Raw genomic sequence first — 14,088 nt, forward strand, 5'->3', positions numbered from 1 at the left:
GCCCTCGTGTGATTCTAACTTAATATTATATGTTTGACTCTTGCAAGGAAATGAAAGATGGACAATTTAGATTACCTTTAGTAGTATACTGCCATTTCAGTGACAAATTACAGAAATAGTTGGAACAGAGTGAAAAAGAACAGCCTGTTTTAACACATTGTGTTATTCTACCTCTCTCAGCATGATTGAGTGTATGATTAATGTCAAAAGTAGTGATTTAGAGTTATCAGTATGGCTGCAATTTAGTTTGATTTAGGCTTCTCATGCACTGGACAAACTTTAATGCTTGCCTCTCTGGAGAGTTTGAACAGTTTTTGTCAGGGGAGGGGAGGGGAGGTGGGAGATACGGTTTAATCAGGCAGGAGGGGACCCTTACATAGCCTTGATTAAGTCTACAGCAGGAAGGCCTGTGGACAGCTTTGCTGTCCTGGTACAACTAAGACCACTAATGGGCAATTAGTTCCTACTGAGGGCCTCATCCAGCTGCTGCTGGTATCCACCTAATGGCAAGTGAGGAGCATTGCTTACATTGTCAGGAACTCAATAACCGATACAAAGAGCCAACATCTTGAAATGGGGTGGGAGGCACTGAAAGCTAGTTCAGGCCCATATCGCCAGCTCCAATCCTCCCATCACCTCACCTGTACCTGGGAGCATTGTGGTCTTTGGCCTTGGGTGGGTGTAGTACCAGCCACAACCACTAACTCCCAGTGGTGTTACTGAGAACAAATACCTGCCAGTATCAGAAACTGCGCTCGACTAGAGAACTATGACATTGATCCTAGATTTTGGGTGGGAATAGGGTTATAGCAAAGCAAAAATTTTGAAGGTTTTGAATTCACCAAAAGACCAGGAATAGTAATCAATGTAGAGAGGAGTCAAAATAAAGTTTTATGATATGAGTTAAGACCTCAACATAACTTTAATTTTCCACTGGATGGAGTAAAGGTTTGATCAATAGGTTTTATTTGGTCAAGATGAGCCACTGGAATTCCTTACCTGCTCTCTAATTGGCCATCTGCCTGTGCTGCACATTGGTCCAGGTCTTGGGTGGCATGGTGGCTCAGTGGTTAGCACTGCTGCCTCACAGCTCCAGGGACCCAGATTCCTTTCCAGCCTCAGGCGACTGTCTATGTGGAGTTTGCACATTCTCCCCGTATCTGCGTGCATTTCCTCCCACAATCGAAAGATGTGAATTGGATAGGTTAGGTGAATTGGCTATGCTAAATTGCTTATCGTGTTCAGGGATGTGTAGGTTAGGTACATTATTCAGGGGTAAATATAGAGTATTACGTTTGGGTCTGGGTGGGATACTCTTCAGAGGGTCAGTGTGGACTTGTTGGGCCAAAGGGCCTGTTTCCACCCTGTAGGGATTCCTTGGTTTTTAGTAAATTGCTTGGATTGACATTTGAGCTTGAAACACCTTCGCCCTCCACCTGTTGAAATCAGTGATGTAAAATGTTCCTCATGGCATCAATTTTCCCGAAAAAGTAAACACCAAGAGTTGGATTTTGTGGTAATCTGCCAGTTGTGTTTTCAGTAGTGGGGCTATTGAGGGTAGGAATAAAATAGGAGGATGGAAAGTCCACCATTTCCCTGCCCATCACCTGATCCGCCCTCAAATAACCTGGTAGACAGAAGGAAAAGCCAGTCAAACTTGTGAATGACACATTCTGGTCCAACCTGACTTGTTCACCTCAGAACAGGGCTTCTGTTCAATCGGGACATTAATTCCAAACATTACTCTGTTCACTTCCAGATATGGGTGGTGCATGCACTCTTTTTTTTGAATGAATAATTGTCCATGAACTTTCTGCCAAGCCAGTTAACCAACATATCATGCCGCCCCCACCCCCATTCTTTATCATAATGCTGTTAGCAGGTGGGTGTGAGACATCAGGCTGTTTTTTAAATATAATTGATTAAAACAAATAGGCTTATAATATTTCCTGGGTGGCATGGTGGATCAGTGGTCAGCCCTGCTGCACTCATAGTGCCAGGGACCTGGGTTCAATTCCTGCCCCGGCCACCTGTCTGTGTGGAGTTTGCACGTTCACCCAGTGTCTGCGTGGGTTTCTCCTGGGTACTCCAGTTTCCTCCCACAGTTCAAAGATGTACTGATCGGGTGAATTGGCCATGCTAAATTGCCCATATTGTTGGGTGCATTAGTCAGGGGTAAATATAGGGCAGGGGATTGGGTATGGGTGGGTTATTCTTGGAGGGTCAGTGTGGACTTGTTAGGCCAAATGGCCTGTTTCCATACCTTAGGAAATCTAATCGAATGGGGGTGGGGGGGGTGGGGGGGGGGGGGGGGGGGGGGTGTCGCTGGTAGTAGCTTATGCTTATTGAGAGAACTCCACTCCACAAGATGTTACCCATAACTTTGTTCCGCCCTGTTGGACCTCCACAACCTGCCCTCAGCAAACAAAAAGAACATGCTACCAATTTCTCTCCATAAATGGAAAGGATTTATTTTACTCAAAGATTTGCAGGAGCCTGCATGTAGTTCCTCTGTCAAGTTCTGCTGCTCCTGGCTTTCTAAAACTGCCACTCAATTAGATTAAACACAGAAGAAAAGGATACTGTACATTTGGAAATTAAAAATGGCAAGCAGAATATAAAGCACAAGTAGAGTGAAATTGGAAAGATGTGACAGTAATAGTTCCAGTGGGATCCTTCATCACTTTTTGAACTATCTTATTTAAACTGTATACTTCCAGGATTTCCTACAATTTCTGATTACCTATCACAAGGTTCACTGCCTTGAAATGCATGGTGCACAGTCACTGAAGGTGACTGGGCTGGTTCACAAAGTGGTTAGTAATACAGAATCCTTGGCCTTATAAGCAGAAGCAATGAGTACAAAAAGGAAAAAAGATAATATGAACTTTTATAAACAAAACATGGTCTGGCTCAGCTGGAGTATAGGTGGAAAGATTGTGATTAGAGTTGGGAAAACGATTTCTATATTTGATTGGACTTTTAAAAATACCCATTTACCTTTAGATGACTTTGCCATGGAGATTTTGGGAAATGGGACTTCCGTTACAAATCCATCAGTAATTCCTATATCCAGCATTAATGAAGATCTTTCCAGAGAGTCAAATAGAAGTTTCTGGAAAAGCTCAGTAGCTCTGGCAGCACATTTGGAGAGAAACCAAGGTTAATGTCTTGGGTCAAGTGACCCTTCCTCAAGGGTCATTTGATCTGAGAAGTTAACCCTGCTTTCTGTCCACGGATGCTGCCAGAGCTGCAGAGCTTTTCCAGTAATTTCCAATCTTGTCTCTGATTTACAGCAGCCATAGTTCTTTTGGTTTTTATTCATGGTCTTTCTTGAAGCCATTTCCCTGCGGTAGGGTGAAGCTTAAATGTCCAGCATACACTTCAAAAGTTATTGTGAAAGCTATTATGATGTGAGCAGATAGGATGCCAGGTAGGTAAGGTGGGCTTGGTGCAAGGTGGGTGAGGGGATAGAATGCCAGGTAGATGAGGGTGTAGGTTACCAAGTAGGTGAGGGTGTAGGGTTCCATGGTGACACGTGCTTGAGATGTCTAAGGTGGCAGATTTCTCAGGTGAGAAGTAAATGGATGAGTGCTTAGGGTAGGTTAGGTGTGTGAAAGTTGATGTTGGGTCAGAAGGGGAGGTTTGTCTGGACTGGGTCCTGTTCCAGGGCATGTGGCAGTGCTGGGCCAGAAGTAGGTGTGAAATATGAGCAGAGAGGTTGGCCTCAGTAAGGTGCAAGTTTGAGATGGGGATGTTGAGCCAGATTTAAGGGAAGAGGAGACATTAGCAGATAGGGCTATTGGATCCAAGAGTTCAGGTCAGTCAAGGGTTTGGAAGGGGGTGGGAGAGACTGGCAGTTATATTTTAGTGAGGATCAGTGCTGAGCTAGCAGTTCAGCTTAATAGTTACCCAGGTGTTAGAATAGGTTTCTAATATCAAATGTTTCCTTGGTAACTATTAAGTCTAAGTTAGTGGGAACCTTCAGAATTCTCCGACTTTAAGGAACTGTTGCAGAATTGATTGCATAAGGGATTTGTCCATCAGAATTTTCGATTTTCTGTGCAATTCTCTCAGAGTCAGCCATGTCAAGCATTCCTCGTGTTCCCAATGCCCAGCACCAGTCCACACTGCTCCAACAGCTATCTGTCAGTAAATTCTCTGAGCCAATTCTGGGCACTTCAGGAGGGATGTGAAGACTCAGAGGTGCTGAGAAATGTGGTCAGATTGACAGAGGTGAGAATGTTCTCCTTGGACATGTTTGAAAGGAAATTTGATAATGGTGCTCAAAATCCTGTATGTTCTAAACAAAAAAAAGTGAGAGACTGTCCCCATTGTGAAATTATCCAGATCCAAATGAGACTGATATAAGATGCTTGCAAAAGAACCAGGGTGAAAATGATGACTTTTAAAAAATATCTACACCAAGTGTAGAGGGTCTTTGAAGTGCTGTCTTGAGTATGTAGTGAAAGCAGACTCAAATGTGACTTTCAAAAGGGAATTGGATAATGGGGGTGACACAGTGGCTCAGTGGTTAGCACTGTTGCCTCACAGTACCAGGGACCCCGGTTCAATTCCTGCCTCGGGTGATTGTGTCTGTGTGGAGTTTGCACATTCTCTCCGTGTCTGCGTGAGTTTCCTCTGGGAGCTCTGGTTTCCGCCCCCAATCCAAAGAAGTGCAGGTCAGGTGAATTGGCTATACTAAATTGCCCATAGTGTTAGGTGCTTTCGAGAGGAGTAAATACATGGTGGGAGAATGGGTGAGTTGCTCTTCAGCAGGTCGGTGTGAACTTGTTGGGCCGAATGGCCTGTTTCCATACTGTAGGGAATCAAATCTAAAATGAAGATTTGGAAGCCTGGGAAAAAGTTGGAGAGTGGAACTCCTTGAGTCATTCTTTCAAAGAGCTGACATTGAGATGATGGGCCGAACAACTTTGTTCAGTACTGTAACCATTCTATGATAATACCTCAGTTTTCAACCTTTGCTACTGAGTTAATCTCCATTCTAACATATATGCAGCTTGAACCGAAATGAAAATGAAGATGTTGCCTCCTATATTAAGAAAAAGACTTCCTTCTTCATTATGGATATGACAAGTAATTTATTTTAAAAATGCAGGTCAGCTACTGGATCTTATGTAAATAGAAAGATTATGGTTAAAAGTTAATTCATTGGCTTTCTTAACGTGTTTTTTGTTACAAGTCTGTTAAAAGGATACCAGAATCCCAAATGAAACACATGAGTAGATGTCAAAGTTTTATCTGTTGCATCTTTTATTTTAACATCAATAAACAACCTTTACAGCACAGCCAAAACACCTCGGCAGAATTGAAGATGATTGGATCTGACTTCAATGGGGAGGGTAAATTAAGGTTAAATTTTGATACTATTAGATTTAATTTTTGGAAGTAGCAACTTTTGCTAATAATGATTTGTCAAATAACACTAACATTGATGGACTGTGTCAGAAAATTTAGGTGGAATTTAATACTTTTGTTATAAATTCAGTTTCAAACAATGTTACCTTCAAAGAGACCTGATATTTGAAGACTATATGTGTAGTTAGAAGTTCAAAAGAAAGCATTTATGTAGCACTTTAGTGACCTCTGCACATCCAGAAGATCGACTGAAGCATATAGGAAAATATAGTAAAGAGAAACAGGAGAATTCCATCCAGCACTTTAAGTGGATTTCACCATTCAACCTGATTGTGGCTGATCTAAGTCACAACCATTTCTCACACCATATTCCTTGATGTCTTTACTATTTAGAAATCTATCAATCTCTGTTGTAAACATAGTCAAAAATTGAGTTTTTGCAGAGTTCTGAGGCACAGAATTCCAATGATTCACCATTCTCTGAGACTCCTCCTTATCTCAGTCCTAAGCGGTCTAATCTTTATTATGAGACAATAGCATGCATGGACGTGTTTTTGGCTAAATCCAAAGGCATCCAGTTTTTGGAGAGTTTCTTGCTGCAAGGACTAGCCCTAATTTACTTAACTTAGTTCATTACCAATCACACACATCTCTCACATTCGAGTTATGCCACATCTTACAACGTGCTGTTGCCAGAACAACTTGCCACTCACTAGATATCACAGAATGCAATTACATCCCTTGCATCTGCGCCATGTTTAAAAGCCTGTTCTTCACATGTCAACCTGGAGCAGCCCTGCACAGATCCTGATATTTGCCCCAAACAAGGCCGAGCGGATGAATGCAGCACTTTGCTTTGTAGGCAGGATCTTGGAGGTCTTGCTGGATGAGGTGGTGCACAGGCAGTTCTTGCCCTTACCCCAGAGCCAACCATTGATGTCATGAGACTAGGCCATGCCAACCTGGTCTGAGATTGCTACATAAGTTAAAGCAGCCTCAGGCAACTGGAGGAATACGCAACATCTTGGGAAGAAGGTCAATGTCATTCTCCACTCTGGCAGCATAAGTGCTCTCCTTTCAATTCTCTGATATCTCACACTCATCTATCCCTCTGTTACTATAGCCACCATCACCTACTCCCCCAGTTAGGTTCATACTACCAGTCACACAATTGCTTACAAAATGTTTCTTCACTCACCCTTACCCACTCCAAGCTCCGACACCAATAACCCTCTATGTCCTCTCTGCTGCTTATGCACTCACTCATTCAATTGGGAGAACTTCCCACATACATCAAAGTGACAGCTGTGCCAACCACTTTCATCTCCTGTAATACCTGTTTCATTCTCATTCTAGGTGGAAAACAGACACCAATAGGGCAAAAAGACTCAAGACGAGTGGTTTGTAACTCATCTGAGCTTTATGAGGACAGGGTCCTGACTGTAATCATCCGAGCAGGGCATGGACTGGTACCAGAGGCTGCTACAGTAGCAAAGCTGGTGGAATGCTTGCAAGAAGCCCAATGAGGTTTTTGTCAACTTGGGACAAACTTGTTGAATGTTAACTATGTCCTTGATGTCAAGATGAGATTCTTATTAGGCAGTGTGGCTAGTTGCATATTAAGGAGATTACTGTCTGCAAATCTCACTTTATTAACACGCAGCTTTCTATTCCACCATGAGAAAACTGGGTGTTGACAATTCTCGACATGGGAAGTCAAAGCCTGGTGACTATGACTCGCCACTTGGTCCAAAAGGCTTCCATGCTGGACTCTAGGTGACAATATCTCAAAGGCACGCTGCACAGACACTGGCCACATGCACCCCACATCTGGTAACATTGGCATCTGACAAATACCAGATTCTAAATGCTTTCATGGCAATCTCTGATGTACTTGCAAGGTGCTTCTCTTTAATACTTGGACTGTAGTGGCAACTATCATTGTAATATTGCACCCAGCTCATGGACAGGACCAAGCAGCATCTCTGGGCTATTCACTTACTCTTTTAGTGCTCATTCACTTTGAACCCTCACTGGTAACTCACAGCTTCCCTGCCTTTCTACTTTGCCCCTTTAACCAGAGATTCAAGGCACACAATACTGTTGTATTTCCTTGCACCGATACAAAGCCAGAAAGCTTGTCACGGCTGTCAACAGTCCTCAGTCAAGACAAACAATAGCCTTTGCTCGGGGGTCCTGGTATAGTATGTCAAGGGGAACTTTCAATGCCAGTCCAGGGGCTTGGACACAGTTAGTCAGCCACTTGGGGTCAGGGTCAGGATCCTTTCCTCATAAAGGATGAGGAGCTGAATGTCAGACAGCCCACCATTCATTGTGACACTTTCTGCACTAGTGTGAGCTGTTTACCTCCTGGAATGAGTGGGTGGCAGGAGGTAAGGGAGATGAAGGCAGATCACACAGCAGCATGCATTGGTGCAGCTGGAGACATGTCCCTAGAGAATGGTTAGGCAAGGCAAAGAACATTAGGGTTAGTGATGTGGGGCTTGGAGGTGGTGGAAGTGAATGAGGGAAGATGTTGCAGGCAAGTGAGAGTGGTAAAGCTTGAGAGGGTTTAGTGTAAGCTAGCTACAGCAGCAGAGACAGAGTGAGTGTGAGGTTTCAGAGAGAAGTTAGTGGAGACAAGGTCATTAAATGTCTTCCTACATTGCTTGCCTTCCTCCAGTCAACTGAGACAACACTTAGCAAGATGGCAACCTCTGAGCAGGCTGGCATGAAATCTTGTAATGAACTCCTCTGACTTTCTTAAGAGGAGGATGTCTCCAATCCAACAACCAGCAGCACCCCAGGTTCCTGTTCACAAGATGGATTGCCAATTTCCCCCTGTCTGCCATGTCCAGGTCAAATGTCAGTAACCATGCAGAGCAGCTTCAGACTGATGGTGCTTGCCTGAGTGCACAATGACCATTTAAAGAAAGCACCAATGCCAGGGATGCTAGTCCATTTTGGGATATCCTGGCAGTGCCAAGTTGTTGCAGTTAGGACAAGTGATAGAATTGGGTAAGAATAGAATGTGAGGATCGCTGCAGGAATGTGGTGGCCAGCTAATGAAGACAGTCAGATAAGATGCAGTGAGAAAACCCACAATGCATCACAGAGAGAAAGACTTCAAATTGACACTTAGTTGAAAAAACATAAGGTTCAGCTCTGGCAATTGATATTCCCAGCCACTTGCTCCCATTTTCTGAGGGATCTCCCTCTACAGGACCATGTAACACTTTGGTATTTCTCCTCCTACCCACCTGTAAGATTCAAGTGCCATACTTGTCAGTCTGGATCCCAATGTATACCCTGGTGTACAGTTTGGAAGAACTTGCATTGCAGCAATATTTTTGAATGCCTTTCTTTGAGGAGCAGCCTTCCTTTAACTGTGTGGGCTGCAGCTAGATTGCCTGAGCTCTCTGCTGCATGTAGAGCACATTGGCAGCTTTGACAAAGAGATGGCATGATAAATAAAAGATTTTAAAGATGGTACAGAGATAGCACCAAAACATTTAAATGAATTGGGGATGAATTGGGGGACGAATAGCATGTTTTACCCCACTGGCTCAGTATTGGAGAACGTGAGTTTCTGCCCAATCTGATTTTAGTTACTGAAGTTGTATGATAAAGATTGGGCAGGACATGGAGAACTCACCTGCTCTTTTTTGAATAGTAAAATGGGATCTTATAAAAATTGACTCGAGGCTAAGGCAATGACAGATGACAGCTCCAAAACCGCACTCACTCATTAGTGCACTGAAGTACAGCTTGGATTATAACCTCAAGTTTCTGAAGTAGAACTTGAACAAAAGACCTTCTCACTCAGAAATGAGGATGCTGACAGTAATGCAAGACTGACACTTGGATAATGTACAGAATTCACATACAGGCTCGTAAATGGCTGTGTTTGCTGCCTTCACAGCTGCAGGAGGCACACTCACCATCCATGCAATCGCAAAGCCTCTGACACCTGCCTGCATCAAAAATATAGGACTACCTATGAGTGACGCAGATATGTTTTAACAAGTGCAGCATAAATAAAGTATTTCTGTTTTAAACCAATGTTTCGATTCAAATCAATTCAATTCAATTCAAATCCTGGGATCATGCTTTGTTTACCAAACCACTCCAAACACTTGGCCACTTCCCTCTGCATCTCCCTGGCTGTCCCATTCCCAACTCCTCACTGCCTCCTTCCACAATGGCCAGGAAGATTGTGAGGAGGTTGATAGGTGAAGCCACTAATGGGGCAGCAGCAAAGCAGGTCAGATTTTCAAACAGCCACATTATTTCCTGGTATTAATTTCAGTGATCCCAGACACGCTGCAGAACCACAAGTGGCGAGTCTGCAAACTGTGCTGGCTGAAAGAAAATTTGGAACAATTAGTGTTTCTGCATTTCAGAGTTCTGCTATGGGAATCTTACAGAATACAGGGGCGGGAGTGATGGTGGTGGTGGTACTTTTTTTTAGATTACATTACAGTGTGGAAACAGGCCCTTCGGCCCAAAAAGTCCACACCGACCCGCCGAAGCGAAACCCACCCATACCCCTACATTTACCCCTTACCTAACACTACGGGCAATTTAGTATGGCCAATTCACCTGACCTGCACATCTTTGGACTGTGGGAGGAAACCGGAGCACCCAGAGGAAACCCACGCAGACACGGGGAGAACGTGCAAACTCCACACAGTCAGTCGCCTGAGGCGGGAATTGAACCCGGGTCTCAGGCGCTGTGAGGCAGCAGTGCTAACCACTGTGCCACCGTGCCGCCCCAATGATGGGGGATGCTGGAAATATGTTAAAAACAGAACAATCTGCAAAAAATGGGACATTTGGTAACCCTGGTGAGTGCCTTTTAGTTCTGATACTCCTTGTCATCTAAAAATCACGTGAACTTGTGGACCTCCGAAAATGTACATCTGAAAATTTCAATTGGGAGCGTATAACAGATGCAGACCTTGAACTGCATACTTACCTACCTGCTCAGTCAATTAGAGGGGCTAGCTTTGGTGACCTAACTAATGTGTAAAAAGCCAACCAACTATTGAAGGAAGATTTATTCACACAGTCTAGCTCCAGAACCCAAGATACAGCTGACATCTGCTGGGATCCTCCAAGTAAGGTTATGAATGAATTTGATAAAATTGTCAATTATCCAATCATAGACACACCACTCGATGACTCTTATCTGTTTCAGAAATCCTTGATTAAAAATATCCTATTAGAAACAGGTCTCAAGGTTAAAAATTGTTTCTACATGTTTTCATAGCAAAGTCTACAGGTTTCCAGAGAGACTGGTTTTACTAACGACAAAACATGCAGTATCAAGTGGGGAAACATTCTGATTTGAAACTGTACTGATCTGTGAGACAGCAGCATTACACAATTTACACTTATTCCTTTAGTTAACAAGCTCATGCATGCAAAAAAATGTTTGGCAACTTTTTTTTTAAACTGAAAGTGGAAAACAATAATAAATGTTAGATATTTGATACCAATCACATATTGTGGGTTGGATACCAAGACTGGTGAAGCAGAGTGACACTAACAACATGAGTTCCATTCCCATACTGGCTGAGTTTTCCATCAAGGACTCACCTTCTCAACCTCGCCCCTTTCCTGCGGCATGGTGTCCCATGGGTTAAATCACCATCAGTCATCTCTCTTTAATGAGAGAGCAGCCCTATGATCTTCTAGGACTATAGTGAGTCGACATTCATGTATTAATGATGTGCTGATATTATTTAAGTCATCATGTATGCCTCTTTAAATTGAAAGTATCTTCAATGTTTGACTATATTCAATATCAATATAAAATGTTGGCTCTTATATTTTTTCTAAACAAATTGAATAATGAAATAAAATTCAATTTCAATTCTCCAATCCATCCCTAAACAAGATAAAATATTTTTCACCTTTTAGAAAGCCTTAGTAAATGATTGCTAAATTTCTTCTTAAGAGGATTTTCTTTCTTAAAATGTAAACGTACTCCATCTTCACAAGATCAATACTATTATGTCGTGCAAATACATACCTCATATGAATGCATTCATTATTAAAAGGTGTAAATATTATTCATGGAAACTCATCCCTTATAAATTTTCATTGAAGTATTTCTCTGTGGAAATTTGCCATAAACACTGTTTTATTTTTGATTATCAGTTTTGCAAAACCAAAAGGCCCACAGACTGCACAGATTGTGTGAAGAAACTGTGACAATGAATTCAATGTTTCGGCTGGGCTGAAGTGACATTTTGAAAAGTCAAGAAGAATGAAGCTATGCTGTGGATACTCCACCTTTTCATCTGCTCTTTTATTATTTTTACCATAAATGGATTTGCTATTTCAAAAAAAAATCACCATTAATTAAATGTGTTAGGATGTTGGAAACACAACTTTTTCTTTGTTCATAGAAAGCCTTCTGATTCTGTAAAGATTTTAGCACCATAATCACAACTGCCAAAAGGCTGCAAAACAGTTCCAACATTATGTGATAACATACCAAGATAGAAATAAAATTTCACTTACTGTTGTGCATTACAGCTTTGTATTAAGGATTCAGAAGTCAACTGTTTGTGTTGCAGGGCATTGGCAGAGGCTTTATTTAACATCTGTCAGTATTTCAATTTGGCTCGTTAAATCTGGAGATGTGCAGCAAATTATTTCCAAGTGGATAGGTGAAAATAACCTTTGTGTGTGCTGTGCTTTTATTGTTCATTCCAAAAGCTGTTTCTCATTTCAAAATCTGAGGAGGTTATGGTGACACAGCTACATAATTGTTTTAGGCTGCTCTGGCCTGATGGAGTGATTAGGAATTTTGAAACCTGCATTATGTCCTGATGCTATCAAAGTCTGACCAGACTTTGCACACACGTACAAGTTTCAGCCCTATTCTCTAGCTGCTGGGTGCCAGGAGATAGAAAGTGAAATTCTCATTATTGCAGCAAAACAAAGAAAGGGTGCCAAGCATAAATGAGGCCATGTGTTTTATACAAACAAATAAACAAACTCCCAGTCCAGAAATATTCAGCTGAGATGAAGCTTTTTCTCATTGGGTTAGCGATGACCTATTACAAACTATCAAATTAATTACACAAGAGGTGACTAATGTCATAAAGATTAAACAAATCAATATATTAGTTTAATTTGCTGAAAGAACAATGTGTAAATACTTATTATAATTTACATAAATGTTGTTATCTTTATTGATGTTAATTTTGCCTGTTTTTGATTCAAATTGGTTTAAGTTTTGTAAGCACTTCAACAGAACTACAATGAATATTGTTAACATTTTATTTTAAATTGTAGAATATAGATTAAACACTATTTGTCTGCTGTCAGTTATTGTAGCTTATTTTGCCTGAATGAGTTGTTGAATTCTAAATAATATCATAGTTCAGATTATGTAGAACTTTTAAAAAAATGCATTCATTCCGGTGTTCACACCAGATATCTGTTTTTATGCAGCTTACACATAGAGAATAAATTTCCATGCCAAAAACATCAACATATAAGATCTGAATATGGATAAATTTAATTCCTAAAAAAGAGCGCCCCTGGGACACTAACAAAATCTGGAACATTTTCTTATAGGGAAGGTGAAAATATTTAAAACTTAATGACAATAACAATTCATTACTGAATAAGATATTTAAATCTTTCACTTTGTTCATGATGACTGGAAGACAACAAAAAAAAATTAAGAAATTGACTTCAAGGTTAGTTATAGCTTGTGAAAATAAAATTCAAATAAAATATATCAAATAAAAAATACACTTTTACCAATTCTTTATAAATCTTTATCTCATCAACATTTGCTGTTGGTTTTCAAATTAGCTACTAACAGCTGAAAGACGGGTGATACAAAGGCTTTTTTTTAAACATAGCCGACTGCTTCATTACCTTTACATCAGCTTCAACAAAACTAAACTGATTCATAAGGCATATTGATTTTGTCCTTTTCACTCTCAGGCATGTAAGGGGAAGAATATACCAAGCAAAGTATTACAGAAATATAAAGAGAAAAAGTTATCTCAGTTAATTTTTCACTGTACAAAGCTCAGTGATCTAACATGAAGTATTAGCTTGAAATTGCGCGGATTTAATTCCTCTCAAATGACAGCCACACTTCACTGTACAGTTTTCTCCAGCATCTTCTCATAAAAATACCACATGCAAGATAAGATGTCACTTACCTTCAACAGTTGCTTCCAGCAGACCAAACTGTTCCAACACTTTAACAAACAACACAATCACCACCAAAACTGCTATCATCTCAAGCCCTTCCAAGTTCATGGTGATCAGGTCATTGTCTCATCGTGCTGCTGAGAAACGTGTTTTTATTTTTTTCAGCTGGGCTCTGTTTGTGAGGCCATCAAACTCTGTTAAAGCTACAGTTCAGTCAGTGAACACATCCTGTATATACCAAGACAGGCCAGGAGTGGCAGGCAGATAACTCAGGCCTGTCAGGATTATCCACTCTCCTGTTATCTCTGTATTACAGAAAAAGAGCTGTGCATGAACAAACACATGGATCACCCAAAGATTTAGGAGGTCATCCACTAAAACGCCCTGGAAAGACTGGATCAGGTGTGATATCTAGACTTCTGGGGTTTCAAATCTTTATTTTGTGCCAATGCTGCTGGGTGGCATTGTTGTGGATGATCAGTTGCCTTGGCAACAGGAAAGAGCAATTGAGTGTGGATT

At 41.3% G+C, this 14,088-nt stretch overlaps 1 protein-coding gene across 6 annotated transcripts in view; it reads right to left on the reverse strand.

The window, feature by feature from the left end:
* kcnip4a (potassium voltage-gated channel interacting protein 4a) overlaps positions 1-14,088 on the reverse strand; it is a 1,154,042-nt gene that overhangs the window by 346,586 nt on the left and 793,368 nt on the right. Inside the window, exon 1 of one of the 6 annotated variants that reach the window (XM_087986803.1) lies at positions 13,578-13,856. The exons of the other annotated variants lie outside the window; for them this stretch is intronic. Within the exon in view, the coding sequence (XP_087842929.1) occupies positions 13,578-13,677 (100 nt within the window). The 5' untranslated portion in view covers positions 13,678-13,856. Of the gene's footprint in view, positions 1-13,577; positions 13,857-14,088 lie in introns of those variants that run through there. 6 annotated transcript variants of the gene reach the window in all.

This window comes from Chiloscyllium plagiosum, unplaced genomic scaffold (genome assembly GCF_037043375.1).
Source record: "Chiloscyllium plagiosum isolate Xiang-an unplaced genomic scaffold, Cpla_swu_hap1 HiC_scaffold_1, whole genome shotgun sequence".
NCBI classification, from domain to species: Eukaryota; Metazoa; Chordata; class Chondrichthyes; order Orectolobiformes; family Hemiscylliidae; genus Chiloscyllium; species Chiloscyllium plagiosum.